The sequence below is a fragment of the Callospermophilus lateralis genome, chromosome 2, assembly GCF_048772815.1.
Source record: "Callospermophilus lateralis isolate mCalLat2 chromosome 2, mCalLat2.hap1, whole genome shotgun sequence".
Lineage (NCBI taxonomy): Eukaryota > Metazoa > Chordata > Mammalia > Rodentia > Sciuridae > Callospermophilus > Callospermophilus lateralis.
Window position 1 is genome coordinate 178054522 of NC_135306.1, and position 19307 is coordinate 178073828.

At 40.2% G+C, this 19307-nt stretch overlaps 1 protein-coding gene across 5 annotated transcripts in view; it reads right to left on the bottom strand.

The window, feature by feature from the left end:
- Mpped2 (metallophosphoesterase domain containing 2) overlaps positions 1-19307 on the bottom strand; it is a 167652-nt gene that overhangs the window by 77004 nt on the left and 71341 nt on the right. For 4 of the 5 annotated variants that reach the window (XM_076844295.2, XM_076844292.2, XM_076844291.2 and 1 more), the window contains one exon: positions 4167-4392. In XM_076844295.2, the coding sequence (XP_076700410.1) occupies positions 4167-4324 (158 nt within the window). In that variant the 5' untranslated portion in view covers positions 4325-4392. Of the gene's footprint in view, positions 1-4166; positions 4393-13981; positions 14080-19307 lie in introns of all 5 variants that reach the window. The other variant, XM_076844293.2, reaches the window with a different exon arrangement.

Sequence of the window (19307 nt, forward strand, 5' to 3'; positions counted from 1 at the left end):
CTGACCTAACTGCACGGCAACACAAGACCCTCTTCTCCTCTTCTCTCCAAAAGAGAGAGAAGAAAACAACAGCAGGAAGTTAAGTGAATCTGTGACCAAACTCTTCAAAGAAGATTCCTCAAGGTTCCTGGAAGAAGGAAATGATACGAGGATACATACAGAAGCCACAGAACCTGCCTTATGGCCTCTGGAGGTAGGCGTGACCCAGAAACTCATGGACACTTTGCTCTCCCTCCAAGGGAGCCCATCTCCTTTCGTGGACATTGTAACATCACTCACAACTTCATCAGGTTAAAACATTAAACTTCCCCAGACCCACCAAACCACATTCGAATCCTCTTGCTTGGGGATCTAATAAGTACCACAGAATATTCTGGTTGGAAGTGGCTCTGATGTATTTTTAAGTTATTTTCTACATGTCTGTCAAATTGTAAATCAGGAAACTGAATTCTTTAGGAAGCTTTTAGCTGAGACACAAGTTACAAACATGCAATGTATACAGATTAATATTTTTTGAAGCTAAACTAAATCTCAATCCATTTTTTTTATTTATTTGTTATTCATTTTTTGATGCTGGGGGTCAAATCCAGGATCTTGCGCATGCTAAGCAGTTACTCTACCACTGAGATATACTTTAACCCCATATTTTCAAACAAACAACAAACATGAGTTATAGTTATTTGCTTGGTCTAATGGCAATTGTTTTTGAGAAACCTCTGAAAGGACAGAAATCGTGTCAGGGTTCTTATTTTGTTTCTGCTTTTAAATTCAAACTGCTAGCAATATTAGCAATTCAGAACTTAATATTTCCTCAGAACATTCATTGGAAATGCATGGAAATCAATATTAATCAGTCTACATGATGGGAAGGGGTGAAATATCTATTGGGTTATTAAGCAAGCATTTATCTACAAGAGAATCTCAGGGATGGCACAAAACTTTTGAAAGTAGAAAAATAGTACCTACAGTATTAAGTTCTCTCAAATTTTGCTCTTGTCAAATTTTTAATGGTGAAAGATATTAAAAAGTGTCCATTCCCACAAATATGTACTTTTTTCTTTTTTAAAAAGATTCTAACTGTGGTAAACATTCCATGACAGGATTCAGGTGGCGCGCGCCTGTAGTCCCAGCTACTCGTAGATGCCGGGGGGCATCTATGAAAAAGACTAAGATAGACTTCGTTTTCCCTGTTTTACAACCCAAATAAACTTAAGTGGTTTGCTTAGTGTCACCCAGTCAGCAGAGGCTGACCCAGGGCTAGAACTCACCCATCTGACTCCAAGTACATCAATGTCCTTATGAAGGCTGACAAAGGAATTAAGCAGATTGGAAACATCAGTGCCCTACTGGTTATAGTAGCTACACTTATCAAATGTTTACTCCATGCCTGGAAGTCTACCTGCTGCAGAGGCATTAACTCTGTCTTCATATCAATCACTTAAGAGAAATAATGTCTTTTCCCATTTTAAAGGTAAAACAAAACAAAACAAAACAGAGGCAGAGTGATGTTAAGAAACTCATCCTGGGTCCCACAGTTGAATAAATAGTAGAAATGGAAAACACTGTCCTCCCTCTACAGAAATGCTAATGTGGACATTCCTGGGATCAATGCTCAGATTACCACAGAAATATTCATTTTAACAAAATATCCTCACAGTGCAATCCAAACAACTCATGTCTCCAAAGATAGGATGAAACTGAAATTTCCATTTGATCAACCTCTGTATTCTTGTCCAAAATACAAAATACCAACAATTAGGGTGGAGAAAATCCCATTTAGAGACCTCCCTCATTGTAAAGAAGTCCTCAGCAGGAAATAATTCAAATCTATGAAAATCCCAATACACATTACAGTAACAACAACTTCAGGATAACACCTCAGAAGACTAATTAATGCTGCCTATCTTCTTAACTTTACCACCCTCCTCAATATTAAAATTAAAAAATCTTAAATGGTTCAATCTCATCTAGAGATAACTGGATTGTCTGCAGTTTGTATCATCACCAAAGACAGCTCATGCCCATCACATCGCATATTTGAAGTACTTTTGAGATGCTGCTGCGAGGTCCTTTGCCCAGGACCAAAAATCATTGCCTCATCCATCACCGCTGTAATCTGGTTTAGCTGACCTCTATCCCAAACAGATTTGCATCAGCTCAGATAATGGAGGAAGTTAGTTGCTGTCATCATTTCAGCAACTATCAATCCAGGAATCTCTGAAAGTTCTGTTTATTCGGGTATAGCCTAAAATGCTCTGCGCCTCTTGAAGATTTTTCAAAAATCATCTTTTGTTATTGAAGAAACGATTTTAACTCATATGTGAGCTTCTCTGACAATCACAAGTCATTTGTCAACTACTGCATTGTTATTAAGAACTGAACTGTGAAGGGAGAAATGCTCTGATGCACCCTGCCCTATACAGAAATGCTAATACCAACATCCTGTGTTACCCTGAGATCAGTTTCTAGATTGCAGGTTGACAGGACTAATTTCTGTTGTTTGTTCTCTTGCCCTTTTCCACCTTCTCATGCATAATAATAATAAAAAAAATTGATGGACATTAATAAAACAGGATATGAACTGGATCTGCCAATTATAATCTCTAATCATCATACCACACCCACCACTACCACCCCTCAGCCATTCTGTATTCCCTGCAGTCAGACCAGCTGGGCTCAAGTCAGGATGCTACCACTCACTATCTGTGGTGTTTTTGAGCAGTTACTTAACCTTTCTTTGCCTGAGTTTTCTTATCTGCCAAATGAGGATCATAATAACGTCTATCTTCTGAAGGTATTGTGAGGATGGAATGAGATAACAGTTAGAATGGGCTTAGAATAGTGCCTGGCAGATGGTATTTAATTAAGAGTTCACAATCATTGTCAGGTTGGTTTTTAAAGAGAAATGAACTTCCTGTACCCATTTATCAGTCCTTCTGGGTACCAGCCAGTAAAGGTGGGAAAACAATTACAGAATATATCTCAACTTTTTATCTCACAGAAGACAAACCAAACTGTTATGTGAAAAAGGCAATCTTAATTCATTGCCTGTCCTCTTCTAGCCCTATCCACTGATAGGGAGAGATTAGGGTGCTTTTCCAGAAAGGGTATGTAAAGTTTAGTTCTGCTCAATATATACAGAGAACCTTCAGGGAAAAAAAAAATGGGGGGTGGCTAAAATTTTGAATTCTCTGATACTAATGATCAGCTGATCCAACACTCCCATTTCAAACATGGAAATACCGGCTCTGTGGCCAAGTGACTTGTCCAAGTTCACGTATGTACTTAGTGGAAGAGCTAAGGGCAGAAAAATAGTAACTATTATCCTAAGCAAATTACCAGTCACTTTCCTAAGTCCACTGCAAATGCCACTATTTAGTCCTTGTGATCACTCTCTAAAGTAGGTATTATTTTTGCAATCTTCAAGAATCAAAAACTAAGGTTCAGCCACCATGAAGTAACTTTAAGACCTGGCAACTGTCAACCAATAGAGCCAAGATCCACAGTGCTTCCTGTCTGGCCCGTAGGCTATGTAACTGCTTCAAGTTTTCTAGGGCACACTTTGAGAATTCTGGTACCAAGTTCTCAACCAGTAACTTCAAAACTGCCTGTGCATCAGCCTCACTTGGGGAACTTTAAAAAATACAGATTTCTGGGCTTCATCGAAGGAAGGTGAATCATAGTCTGATTTGTGGGTTTCAAAATCTGTTTCAACAGAGCTGGTCATTCTGACATGTAGAGAGCTTTGAGAAACCCTAATCTATGCCAGGTATTTTACGACTGCTTCCAGTATAAAATAAGAGGGAAATGAGCTACTAAAGATCGCTGGAATGTTCAGAGGAGCCAAACATGTGTGAAGGGTAGCATGGAACCTTCCCCAGGTCCCCCCATGTCATGCAGACACACGCGCATTCCCAATCCCATACATATGTACATATCTAGCAAAGCCCTACTCCCATTGATCTTACCTAAAGGAATCTTTTTCAAAATGAAAATAACACATACCGTGTTTGTCACAGTACCAGAGTATGTGTTTTGTTGGAAATTCAGGAATAAGCTTTCCTACCATCCTGATCATTTTCATTTAAAAGATCTAAATTCAAATCATGCTTCCCTGGTGTGTCCAGCTAAATAACAGAGGGAAAACTGTTGGAATCAACACTTACCAAGGTGCACCATATATCCTGAATCCTTTCACTGTTACCTCTGAATCTTGCAAGTAAATACTGTTTGTCAGGAGGGACTGAACATTGTCAAAGTCCTCTGGTTTCAATTTGGACACAGAGGGGAAACGGTAGTAGTCCTGTTTAACAAGGTCTGCCATGAATTCCTTATCAAATGTCAGTTCATGATTCCCAGCAATCACTATTTTATATTCATATGGCAGGTTTCCTGAAATAAGAAAAAAAAGAGCACCAATTAGCACGTTCATTTCCCATCACAAAGTACAGCAGCCAAGACTGTGTGATTAGCAGACGCTTCACCCAAATGAAATAGCTCACACATTCCTTTATATTTCCATGTGAACCAAAATTTATGATTATTCCTTGATGCTAACAAAAATAAACAGGAGATAGGAAACTGCTAAGAAGCTTAAAAGCTACTAAGAAAACATTAAACTTTCTAGTTCCATTTCCCTCTTCTGTATTCTACAGATTCACTGTGATGGGATCTACACAGTAATGAATCTACACTTCATAATTATCCCGTCAAAAGCTTTTTAATCATGATACCTAAGAGAAGGCCTGAGGTTGGTTTGGTCCTCAAAAAATATGCCCACCAACTGTTCTTAACAACTCAGATAAATGCTGTATTTTTAGTATATCCTTCACAGAGAAGACATGGCATAACCAAGCATTCCACAATTTACATATACGAAAGGAACCACATCTTACAGTTTCATAATGCAAGTATAATTTCAAGTTTACCTTTTGGCTTGTGAATAAATAGAACATTATTAAGGGGCCCCTGATTGGAAGGCTAACTTTCCCCCCGTTGGGATGGGAGAAGAAACTGTAACGCTTAACCCCCTTTTAATATTTATGGTATGGAAATGTGAGTTCTCGGTGTGTGCTTTTTATGCAAAAGTTTCCCGATCGAAATGAGATAATTCTGGGAAGAAGAATGAAAGCTATAAAGGAAAACCCAAACACCAGACTTCTGCATAGATTTATAATGTTTGAATAAAGTACAGATCATACATATTAATAACTCACCCTGATGCTATAGGAACCAAAATTCAAAGGCAGATAGTACTGGGCAGCTGTCCCCATTCTGAGATTAATGCCCTTTTCTCTACTCTGGCACTACCCATCTCTCAAGCCTCACTGTTGGGCTGCTGCTTATTTTATTTCATTTTGGAGGAAGAAAAGGACAACAGCGCCTATGATTCTAGCTTCCTGAGACTCCTGGATCCATTGCAAAATTAATGTTTCCTGCTATTCCAGGAAGAATTAAAGTTACTACTCTCAGGAAATTGGATACACTTGTTGTAAGAATTGGTCCTTACCAGCAAGCCAGGGTCAATGATCTAATTAAGAAAGCTTAGTAGGGAAGAGAATTTGGGGCGGAGGTTGGGGAGGAGACCAAGTTCTGTCATCGGTCCACTTGGATTTCAGCAATGAAAACCACAAAGGTTACACTGTGAAGTCCTTCCTTGCAATCTCAGCCGCACACTGCAAACATGCTAATGTACAGTGGTTTTAAAGATGGAGATTTGCAATGTTTTGCGATGTTACTATTTTTCTTTAGCTTTTAATTTTCAGTTTCTAATGGTAACAGAATTGCATATATAGGGGGTGCATTAATGGGGAGGATAAGAAAGAGATGAAAGCAGTCTGATGGAAAATGACACCACAGAGAGATGAAACCAGAAACGTTGAGGCCAAGAGTCAATGCATATCCTTGATAACTAGCCCACATAACCATGCCTTTGGCCTCAGTTATTTGCAAGGCTGTGCTGAAGAGCACATCCAAAATAAGAAGCTTCCCTCAAATTCATGTTTATGCAAGTTTGGCAATTATTAGTGTGATGCATGTTGCAAGCTACTTAGACAGAATGGTGATGACAATTTGCATAACCCCTGCACTTGAAGTACAGATGAAGGATAGTATTATTAATAGGGCAACAAATTCCCAGCATGGCACATGCTGGAAATTCATAGGCCCTTCTACTCAAATATCATGGCTTTGTGAATCCAATGGCTTGATTTTGTACCCCCAGTTTCACCTGTGCTCCCAAAGCTAAAACAGGCTAAAATGTTTTCCTGGACAGTAAGGCATCCCAAGACAGGTCCTGCCTGTGCGAATCTTTGAGCAGCTCTACTTGTACACATTGCACTGTGGCTGTCCAGCTCCACTTTATAATCTTTCATGAAGATGGAGTCCCTGAAAACCCTTTCATTATGCACAAATGCTCTTGCAAGAGGGCTTGGCTTCTCCATTTGTCCTGATTTTAGAGCTTTGGTTCCGAACAGGTAAGACCAGGACACAGGGTGAAAGATATACCATTTTTCCCTTTCAGACCAGTTTCTTAAAAAATAAAATAAAATAAAAACTGCTGCAAAGTAAATCTTCCTCTGGACGACAGGCATCCTTGGTGTCTTTTAAATCAAATTTTGGAGACTCAGCATAAAGAAGTAGCCACCGAAATGAACACCCGCAGAAACTGTGATGATATTTACACATCACCAACAAACTCATCTCTTTCTGGGAATCCAATAGTAGTTTCCAACTTCCATCCTCTGTTACCTGTGTTATGAGATTGTCTGACATATTTTCTTTTTTGCTGAACTGACCTTTCATCTATAATCTGCCAACCTTTATGTTTTATATGAAAAGTGTAAGCAGGGCAGCTGACAAATCTCCTGTTACTTGATGGCATTTTCATTTTTTTCCAGACTAGATTAATTTGGAAACCTCTGCAGTCAAGCTTCAAACTTCTTGGTATTCAAATGGCATCACTTTCAAATTGTCAGACAAAGAGTTGCCTGCCTTTATCCATTTTATTCACATTAGCCCATTTAAGCCAACTTGCTTAAAAAAATTAAAAATAAACAAGTCCACATATAGATATTCTAACATAGAAAAAAAAATCTTTGCTCTGAATGACGTAAAGAACTCTATCAAATAACCATTTCCATCGTTCCCAAGACATGATGTATGTTCCACTAATGACAGCCAAAATTATTTTAAGTGGAGTGAAGATGAACCCTTGACAAAATGTCAAATAGTTCTGTGCATTTTAAAAATGCACATTTTGAAAAAACTACAATATAACATGATTAAATAATAATATACAGCTTTATTTCTTAAATTTTTTACATGTAAAATAAGAGGTAACTATCTCACTCTAGTCAGAATGGCAATTATCAAGAATACAAGTAACAATAAATGTTGGTGAGGATGTGGAGAAAAGGGCACATTACACTTATACATTGCTGGTGGGACTGCATATTGTTGCCACCACTCTGAAAAGCAGTATGGAGATTCCTCTAAAAACTAGGAACAGAACCACCCTAGGACCCAGCTATCCCACTCCTTGGCATATATCTAAAATATCTAAAATCAGCATACTATAGGAATACAGCAACACCAATGTTTGTAACAGCACAATTCACAACAGCCAGGCTACAGAACCAACCTAAGTGCCCTTTAACAGAAGAATAGATAAAAAAAATTATTTACACACACACACACACACACACACACACACACACACACATACAATGGAATATAACTTAGCTGTAAAGAAGAATGAAATGGCATTTGCAGGTAAATGGATAGAACTGGAGACCATCATGCTAAGGGAAATAAGCCAGACTCAAAGAGTCAAAATTCAAATGTTTTCTCTAATATGGGAAAGTTAGTCCAAAATAAGGAAAAAAAATAAAAGTGGCAGTGGGAGGGATTTCATCAAACAGAAAAATCAGTGGAGTAGAGGAAAGGGGTTGAGGGGAGAGGCAGGAGGGACAGGAAAAGGGAAGAACAGTGGAATGAATTTGACCTTAATTTCCTATGTGCATATATGAACACACCACGGTGAATCTTACCAACATGTATATCCACAAGCACTAATTTTAAAAAATGAAAAGAAAAATATAAGTAAATAGCATGAAGATCAGTGGAGAGATGGAGATGGGGAAGAAGGAGGGGAGGGGAAGAGGAGGTACTGGGGACTGAATAAAACAAATTATGTCAAATGAACCCTAATATTACGTACAACTGAAAATAACTAATAAAACAGAAAACTTAAAAAGATAAAAACAAGTAAGAGGTGACTTAAAGAAAACTTTGAGCAAATAAGAGCACAAGTAATTCACAGGTACAGCCAGGTGATGGCGGCAGCCAGTGAACGAATGACGTGGACAACCAGCCCATCAGTCCAGTGCGGAGCTACAGACTACAGATGAGGTGTGAGTGTTCGGAGGCTGCATCTGAGTTTCATTCTAGTCTGTATCTTCTGTGCTTAGAGTGTCCCATAAATAAATTCTCATGAAACAAAAGGCAGCAGGATCCTCACTGCGAACTGATAGTTTGAATTGCCCTACACTCTTGCCACTACCTATTGTCCAAAGCAGCCTGGTTCCTTTCCGGCTCCTAGGTTTCCTCTGGCCCCTCACCACTAGGCAACATACCCTCTAAGCACAGGGATAAAGAGCAGGGCGGGTCGCAAGGCTCCTCCCCCTCACATTCAGGTCCTTCTAAAGTGTCTTCTTTCTAGTATCTGGCCCTTCTTCTCCTTCCTCCTACTCCCTCTGGCACACTTCCTCTCCAGATACGGCCTTGTTTTGCCATTTTGCTCCTCTCTCTTTATCTGTAGAATCTCCCTCTACAATGCGTTCACACTTACCCATCCCTTGACCCGCACACAGCCACATGTGCCACACACAAAATTCTAAACAGGCCTTGACCTTGTTGCTTGACATGCTTCCTCAAGTCACTTCTAACCTCTGGGAAGAGCACCTCAGATGTGTACAGCTGGTAGGCTGAATTCAGTCCTCAGAGGTGTTATAGTGAGCTCCCAACTGAAGCTTTACTTTAAAAAAAAAAAAAAAAAAATGACCTATCAGGAAATCTCACACACACACACACACACACACACACACACACACAGCCTCTTTGGAAAAAATCAAAAGATCAGGAAACACTGACTTCCATCTTCTGAAGACCTGTGCCTTCCTGTTTCCACTCCTACCTGGCCACTTACTGCATCTCTCTTGCCTGATGGGCCACTGTATTATCAGGTCTAACAATTTACAGAGAAATGGTCACTCTGGATTTTTCCAATGCAACCTGGATTCTCTTTCTATTCTCTTCCAAAAGCCTCCCTGGAATGTCACTAATGATGTCCTAATGGCCAAAGTCAAGGCTTTTTCTCTCTTCTCACTTCTGTTCACACCACAATGATATGTGGTCTCTGAAAGTCTCTCCTCTGGATTCCTGACTGCTCTCTCTAAATCTCCCCCCCTCCCCTTCTGTCTGGTATTTTCCTTCCTGTCTCTTTCTCCTCAGCTCACTTCCCATCCTCCCCGCTGCTTTGCAGCTTACTCCCTGAGACTCTCCTCCTTCCTCTCCTTCTATGGAGATTATTCGAGGCACTCTTACTATAATTCCCATATTGCTATTCTTCATGGTTCAATTTTTAAACCTAAACTATGTGGGCAGCGTAGAGTTAAGCTGGGACTCGGCAGGGCTCACCGTGTATTAGCTGAATGACCCTGAACAGATTCCTGTGCTTTCTAAAGTCCACTAGCAAAAATGGAGAGAATAACGACACCTATCTTGTGGGTTGTAGCAAGGATAAAATGAGATGAAACGTCCAACGCATGGGCATGGGATAGAGTCAAGAACCAGTGCTTGCTAACTTTTATTTTTTAATCTTTTAGTTTTACTTCTCACGTGTGACTCGTCTCTCCCTAGATCTGAAGGCATGGATAATGGCTTCTGATTCCTTGTTTGATCCAAAATACCCAGTTAAGCACTCCCTAATGGCAGGCACACAGTTCATTTTTTTGGTGAATAAGTGATGGAATGAATGAGCCTTTGCAAGATTCACCAGGCGTTTCCTAAGAATTCCAGAAATTGGGCTTGTCATTTTGGACTATGACAGAGTGAAAGCCAGTGTCCTGATTTCTTCCAAGTTTAAGCCCTTGTGATGTGTCCCATTCTGTTTCCTAACATATGGTTTAGTAAACTAACCTCCAAATAATTATTTTAAAACTACAGATTGGGGTGGAGAAAAAGGAATACTTTTACACGGCAGGTGGGATTGTAAATTAGTTCAACCACCATGGAAATCAGTATGGAGTTTCCTCCAAAGACTAGGCATGGAACCACCACTTGACCCAGCTATGCCACTTCTTGGTATTTATCCTAAAGAATTAAAGTCATCCCAGCATAGTGATACAAGGGTCCTATGCTCCTCTCACATGTGGAAGCTAGAGAGGAAAAAGGAAAAGAAACCTGGGAGGCGTGTCTCATGAAGATTGAAGGGAGATCAGCAGAGGAAAGGGAAAATACCGGGAAATGTTACTGGCCAAATTATGTTGTTAAATTGTGTGCTTGTATGAATACAGAGTAACAAATCCCACCATTATGTACACAGAAAGTAATAAGGCTACCTCTAAGATTTGGTGAGAATTAAACAAGATGCTCCACATAAAGAACCTCATGGTTTCCACACTTTGCATTCAGTCAGTGGACACAAGCTCCGTGGTTACTGTTCTGATGATGGGGATGATGAGCCCTCCCTATGGCTACCCCAGAAATCGTCAGTTTATCCATAAATGGGATTACTCCCTGGTGCCAGGCACAATGGCATTTCTCTCCAAGTAAAGCATCTGACTATGGAAAATAAAAGTGAATTTTCTAATGGTAGAGTCTGGCATGGTCCAGCGTGTCCTTCAAGCAATAACAGTATTATTAGGGCTAATAAGGCATCAGGGGTTAGTGGGAAAGAGGAGTGGGCAGAGAGCCCTCTAGCCTGTACAAGTGTCGAGAATATCCTAACCTGGCAGAGCGAGTGCCCTAGACACGCCACCTTTTTCCTTCTTCTCTGCCTGGCTACCCATCTCTTTCAATATTTACAAAAGAGGGAAGCTATGCCAGGACTGGCCTCTCATTCACAAATGAACAGTATAATCCGAGATCGATGGCCTCCAGGTGCCCTTTCTCTCAAGAGCTATTCCTCATCTGGAATGTCTCTGATTTCTGCATGCAATCAGACGGGGGTGCTTTTCTAAGAGCATGTCACAAGAGATAGAATACCGAGAAAAGTTTAAGATCTTCAGCTCTGCATATGTCTCGTAAATCTTGAACAACTTCAAAGCAAACATACAGGGACTTGTGTCAAGGTCAGCCTCCCTGCCTTATAACACTCTGGACGCTGACTGTGTCATTCCAGTGGCTCCCATGAATCACAGCAGATGAACCAGGCGGGTCCTCCGAGACTATTGATGGTTGGAAAGCCGTGCTCCATGAAGCTTCCCCAGGGCTGCAGCAAGGCAAAATGAGGAAGACCCCGAGGACTGAGGGGAGGGAGTTGACTCCATGTTCACCAGAGCCACTCCGTGTTCCCTGATTTTACAATGTGCGGACAGGTTTCCTGAAGATAGGCTCCTTGGCTTGGCAAAAAATCAAATAAAAACAAAACAAACAAAACAAAACAAAAAACCCAACCACTGATTCATCCAGCTCCGTTTTCTTGGTAAAGAAACTGAGTGCCAGAAAGGTGCTGCTACTTGCTATATAGTCACTGAGCTGGTAGCACAAATGTGACAACAATCTAGCTCTTGTCTCCCAGGCCAATATTATTTCAGTTGAACCCAAATCTGTAACAGTGCAATAAAGTCTGGCTCAGAGCCTTCCTTTAACATGAGTCTCTTTTATGCTATTCCCTTATTTTTGGCGACCTCTTCTCTAGTTCTAGGCAGTGATGGTCTTTTTCGTTTGTTCCAAGAAACAGAGCTGCACATTCTAGATGTTTCTCTGGCTATGTAATGGACTTCTCCATAGGACATGAGGGGCAGTGTCAGACTCACGCTATGACGACATTCTGGCACAACTAAGGCATTCCCCAAATGCTACCGCAGCTATCTTGGTGTCATTTCTTACCCACCACCTCCCAGGAGGATCTGGGAGCCCATCCAAGGACAGGAGGGTCACAAAAAAAATTGGGTGCCTTCCCCAGGACAGGAAAGTGAACTTTATATAAGGTACCAGAATTCTAAACACTTGGCTATATTATAAAAACAAGGACAAAACTAGGATAAAGAATGGAAGTTTAAGGTAATAAACACAAACACCTACAGGGACCAGGGAGATAAGAGAAAAAAAAGTTGAATTGGACTAGGTGGAAGATAATAGAAAACAGTGAGATCTGGGGCAAGGCATGCACCATTTTAAATAAACATATATAATCACTGCTCTAGCCAAACAAGATTCCCTTGCTAGCTTGCCCCTCTCCTCCAATAAAAATTAATGCCCCTCAAAATTAAGTATCATAAACCTGCAACCTATTTTTCTGCTATAAATCATTATGGAATGTATTTCCCTAGAAAATTCAAGTACAGGTCAAACCACATTCAAGGTCAATTTCAGTATCTTCACTTTTCCCAGGAATCTGCCTGCTACCTGCTAGAAAATGGCTCTTGCTTCATGCTCTTCACCACCTCATGAATGGGAAGCACAGGAAATATAGCAGTGGCTCATCAGATTGTGGCTAAGGCTAAATATCACCTTCCCCACACCTCATTTTTTTTTTTTAATCAGGGACTGGTAAACAAGGCTAATCAATTGCTATCTTCTATTCACTTTTGCTAAAACCAAGAGAAACCTCAACCTTCAGCAATAATTCTGAAAGAAGGCATCCCAAAGTCAACATGGTCTTCCAGGTTTCCTCAGTAAAAGAAAACCTAGTTCTATAAAGGTGACAAACTTTAAGATCTCAAGCCCTATGCCCATCCCCCTCCATGCTCCTAAATTATGGATTTTAAAAATGTACAAGGAAATTAAAACGATCTGTAACACAGCACTCAGAGTAAATAAAAGTCACTCTGTAGCAGGAAGAAAAACAACAGACAGAGGACAGGACAGAAGAACTTGATATGGCTCAAAGGTGTGGGAAAATCAGACCTGCAAATACAAGCATCAGGCTGACCTTCCCTTGTCAATGTGCTGGAGAAAAACCTCACTTTCCGAGCTAACAAAGAATGAAACAGACATATAGTTCTACTATCATGGGACTGTTTCTAAACAAAAGAGATACATTACAATTTGATCAGATTTCTCCACCTGCAACTTGTGCAGGGCAGTGCCAGGGGGCTGTTTTAAAATACTGGTCTCTGAGACCAATGGTATAAAGGGACCTTGTGATACCCCAAAGGTAGACAGAAGGAGGAAATTTTTCCTGTTTAAAATTATAATTATATTTTTAATATCACGATTCCAGCAGGAACAGGAAAAATGTTCAAACTCCTAAAGTCTCTCTATTCCACTGAGGACTGAGCAAGAATAACCTGGGCCTGAGAACTGGCCAAGCAGAAAATTCTGCAGGATGATGGAAGGGGAAAGTAACACCAGTGGCTCTGAAGACAGAAGAACTGGGAGGCTCAGGGTCGGGCTAAGGAGACGTTTCATCTCAATTCTCTGGTTGGTGATGAATAGGGACTGATATCAGAGCCAAGCCCACCTGGAAAAAGGGAGGGGTTCTGTCAGATAAGAGGAGGCAGAGGCCACTTTTCACTGCTGTACCTCTAGCACCTAGGAAAATGCTTGGCACTTGGTGCCCACTGCCTACTTGTTAAATGAATGAACAGACCTCCAGGAATCCCTCCTGGCTCCAGATTTGCACTCACTTGCCTCAGCTGCAAAACCACCAGAAACATTCAGTTGGGGTAAGCTCCGTCTCTGACCTCAGTCTGTCCCCCGTCAGGCTCCATTAATTTTCACAAGTCCTGACAGCTCTCACGTTAATACTCACACTTGCTGATGGAGCCACACGGCAGGTTCAGACTGCTACCTTCTCCTCTGAAACTCATGCATTAGGGTTTCTTCCATGCTTGCAATGGAAAACCAAGTCTAAGAAATATTAAACACAGAAAACTATATTACAATAATGTCAAGGCTGAGCCAGAAACCCAGGAGAATGTAAGGAATGCTCAGCGGAAGCCTGACGGTCCACTGGAGGAATTAGGTTGAGTGTAAGAAACCACAGCTGAAAGGCTCCCTCCTCTTCTTCAGCCTCCTCCATAAAAAGAATCCCAAGACACCAGAAATGTTATAAGTCTTAATCCACACAAAGGAGATAAGAGCACACTCCTCTTCCCCGCAGGAAGGCAGACTCTCTGTGGACCTAAGTGGTCACCAGTATTCTGCACTGATGTCAGGTAACACAGCTAAGAAGTGCAAACCATGAGGGAGCAGCTGGTAGGAACCACATTGTTAGGGACCATGAAAACAGCTCAGAGATTTGAATTTCACCTAGCAGCTCCTTGTTTGTATGCATTCCTGTCTCGGCCGTAATCTTATTCCAACATAACTTATTATGACTTACATGCATGCACACACATTCATTCGTAATCACATTAGATGTATGTAAAGACAACCACAACTTAGTAAAAAAGGGATGAAAATATCTTCCTTGTTTCCCAATAGAGTGTCTCTATTGCCACCCAGACCAACAGGGCGTGTTCTAAATGGGCAGCTGTGGTGGTAACTGTCCACTGAAGGTCAACTTCAATTAGACTCATCTCAGCCATCTGTCTACACAACCTGAATCATAAGGTAGACTCTTCCACTGTTTATTTTACCCAACCTTTTCCTTATAAATGAGAACCTTGGCTTGTTGTGAAAAGACTTATACCATGTACAACAAATTTGTTCTGAACAGGCTATCTCTTAAAGACTATTCAATCTACTTCCTCCAACTTCAGAAAACTGAATCCAAACGAGGGTTTCACCAGACAGCCCCAAGAAAAACTGGTAAAGACATTGTCGGGTCTCATCTTGATCATCTGGGTACATGTTTACAGCACTCAAACTTATAGGAATGTTTGAATACATAAAGGAAAGGGCATAGGATTTTTGTCAGGATCTAGTTTCTAGTCCTGTTGTTTATTTCCTCTGAGACTCAAATTCAAAATATACTATTTAAACTTCATATTATCCAACAGGAATAAAAAAAAGTAGACTAACTGGACAATCTGTCTTACAAAGTAGATATGAAAATTAAGTCAGACACTAAAAGACCTAATACAATATCTGAAACACAAAGAACGACGATGACTATTTTTATTTTGTTCTTGTTTCTCATTCAGGATAAAAAGGACCATCTCCTATTTTTTTCCTAGCACCTTAAGAAAGTATTCAGTAAATATCTTTAATAAATTAGAAGTATTGACTGACAAAGTCTATGGTGAGCTGAAAAAAAATAATGCATTGGGTTAATCCCCCACAAAGCCTTTAAAAAGCAACTTGAGAGGTGTTCCTTCCAGCAATAATTATAAAATAAGTGGCAATTATTCCACTGAATAATTAGAGGAACAAATGCAAATCCTATGGGTTTGCATTTTGCACCATTAAGTATGGTGAAGATCAAATTAAATAAAAATAACACAAGGTATAAAGGCCACATCTTTTAAAAGAAATAACAATTTTAGAGGCTTTTTGGATTTCCCCCTCCTTAACCTTGCAAATAGAAATAAAAAAAAATCATTTTTGTAATAATTACTATTATTTTCGCATGCTGAAATAACATTTTGAGCAGATGAATGCAGGATTTCAGCATGCAGTGATTCTGAGGGGCTGGGCTGCAGAAAGCAGACTGCAGGGTTGACAGTGGAAATAAAATCTCTGCCTTAACAGCACCACTGGGGCCAGATGAAAATGGTCTTCTAGAACTTGATTAAAACTAAATTGAAAAAGAACATATTTGGCTAATATTGCATTAGACTAAAATATAGAAATGAACCCTAATACTCTTGAAATCTAATAAGAAAAAGCCATCTCAATTTCCAAACTTTCAAAGCATCTTCTTTAAATGCATCACAGATCAATTTACATGGTACTTTTGCCAATAAGCAAAACCAAATCACAGGTTCCAATTGGCTTATATTGGAAAGTGTGAGAGCAAATGCTAGAAAATGCAATTACTGCAAACAAACTCCATTTTCTCCCCTCTGAAGGGAATTTCAGGGAATATTTTATTGCCATCAAATAATATTTCTGAAGGCATCAATACACAATTCTATTTTCTTTTCAGAGTCCCCACTCACTGTATAATCTAATCCACTCTTACAGACTATCTTGAAATTTAGAAAAGTGCCTACGAAGGGAGATATTACCTTGCACACACGTCCTCTGTCAATTTTAATAATTTTCACTCTGGACAGGAAGCTGTATAGAGTAAAATTTAGGATCCAATGAAATTGACTTTTCTTATTTTATACCTCAAAATTTTAATGAAGCATTTCAAGGATGAAGTTTATAAAGAAATCTTACAGGGAAGGTTATTTTGATCAATAGTGACAATGATGAGACAGGGAGAATGGAGACCACATTTATTTCTGTTTTCATTTTTTGCTTTTCCTCACCCCTGAACTGGGAACAACTTCCATTAATAAGAACTTGGCTTAAATCAGAGCCACCAAGAAAACTTCTTAGAAGGCGTGAGATGGTGCAGTTCCTTCAGTTAAGATTTGGTTCCACAGGAACACCAGTTCCAACACTCTCCTTGGTCATAGCTTGTGACTTCAGGCCACAGCCTCCCCTCTGGGATGAAGAGTACAGAGTACATAATATAATTCTTTAGGCAGAAAGAACTTTTGAAAGGAAATCTTAATCCTTGGGGCCCAAGGCTCCAGGAAGTGGAGTAGGAGATCTACGTCACTGTCCACATTTTCCCTTCCTTGCCTACAGCTTTCTAGTTTCTAGACACCTAGCCTCCAGCATCTTAAAGCTACCTACAGCTCAGGAGAAGAATGTCTACCATGTCTTCCTAAAATCATGTTTTCTTTTAGTAGGATGCATAAGGCAAATGGTGTTCTTTAAAGCTCTCCTTTAAATAATTCAATTAAATATTTTAAGGAATCCAGGTAATCAGAACACAGTGAAAGAACAGTTTCTGCTGTTCCCAGTAAACAGGAAAATGAAGAAAAAAAAAAAATCAGAGGTTGCCATGGTACTGTACCATCGGACTGTAAGTTCCCTTTTTCTGGGCATTTGGATCAGGTGTATGCATTCTACCTTTGCCTTAAATTGTTTATTACAAAACATGTCAACTTCTGTTCCTCATTGTACATATCTATACCCACTGGCAAGGCATGGGTTTCCCCCAATCTTTTTGTCCACTTCTGTGATGACTGCGTCCCTCTGCAAAAAAAAAAAAAAAAAAAAAAAAAAAAAAAAATTCCTATTAAGAGGCCTGCCCTCAGTACTTCATAATGCGCCTAAAGTTAGAGATAGGACCTTTAAAGAGGTGATTAAGCTAAAATGAGGCCATGAGGGTGGGCCCTACTCCAGTGCCTTATAAGAAGAAATATGGACCTACAGACACCAGGGAATCACATGCACAGAGGAAAGGCCACGTGAGGACACAGCAAGAAGACAGCCCATATGCAAAGCCCCGGCGAGAAGCCTCAGGAAAAACCAACCTGCCCTGATCTTGGACTTCTATCCTCTACAACTTGAGAAAAGAAATGTCTGTTGTTTAAGCCACCCAGTCTGGTATTTTGTTATGACAGTCTGGTGAGCTAACCCGCCTTTCTAGAAGGCAGTCTTTGCTTGGTGCTTCCTACATTAAAACTGAAACCATCTATCAAAATACAAATCTGGGGGCTGGGGTTGTGGCTCAGCGGTAGAGCACTCACCTTGGACTTGAGAGGCCCTGGGTTCGATTCTCAGCACCACATAAATAAATAAAACAGAGATATTGTGTTCAATTACAACTAAAAAATAAATATTAAAAAATTACAAATCTGGTCATATTTACTCTCGCCACACACTTAAAATTCTCACCCACTTTAAAATCCTCCCAGGTTCTCCAGCATTGTCTACAGGAAAAATAAATACATACATAAAATGGCTAACCTTGCTGGTGTGATGTGCAGAACTCTTTGAGACCCAGCCCCAGCCAGTTGCTCCTTCACCTACACCCTGAACACTGAGCTTCGCCAAGTGCTTACAGTTCATAGGGTGAGAATTTGTCTATATAGCTCTTTCTCTCCCACTTAACTACGGATCTTGGGAGGGTTCAGACTACATTCACTTTTGTACTCCCAGCAGGCTTCAATAATTATTTAGCAAATGAATGAATAAAGAAATAATTCTATCCCAGATGAGAATCATGTGAATATGAGTAACTTGTACCCAAATTCTGGGTTCAACATGGCCTGAAAGTGTTATAGATCTAATTCCAAGATGTCATCAATTACATATATCCTGAATTATACCATTCATTTGCTATTAAGAAACTAAATCTGATTTTAAAAACCTGTCATGGGGAAGACTATTTTTCTGGGAAAGGCATAGGGGCCAAAGAGATTAGCCTTCTCATAATAAGGATTCAAGGTTGTTGAATAAGTGAACAAATAAATGAATGCATTATCACACAAATAATAATGCACCACCATTTCAAAAGAGAAGGAAATTATTGCTGCATGTTTAACATTACTCACTTAAAGATTTTTTCCAGTCTTTGTTACTAGGATTTGGAATCAATAGATGCAGTTAATGGAATGGTCATTCATTATGCAAAAAAAGGTGCTTGTATTTCTTCCTGGTTGTATCCCTTCATCTTTTAGTTTTCATCCCTAGGCCTCTCGGGCAAATCATCGCTGTTTTGACAGCTGGCTCTGTAGAGGCCCCTCTTCATAATTGAGCCTACTGCCCAGGCCCAGACAGGACATGTGTGTGCATCTTCTCAGGCCCCCAAGTCACTGGGTCAGATCAAAGAATCCATGCTAATTTATGTGCAGGGCCAGCTCTTTCCTTTTGCTTCCAACAGAAAAATCAAGGGGCAATAGGGTGCTCCTGACCTCTTATCCTCTAATCCCAGGCTTACTGAAATTCCTACCTAGCAGAGTCCTCAGAGTTCACAGTCATTCCTTCTATAGAATGGGAAGCTGAGACCAAGCGAGGACACATACTCCTCTAAGGTCACCCAGTGGCTTGGGTACAACGCAGAATGCCTGAGATCACAAACCAATCCTCTCTGTTCCACCATATCACAGGATGACATGGTCAGGTTCTGAGTCAGAGATAATTTATGTGCTTTGCTTTACAGATCAGAAAATTTTAGTTCAGAGAAA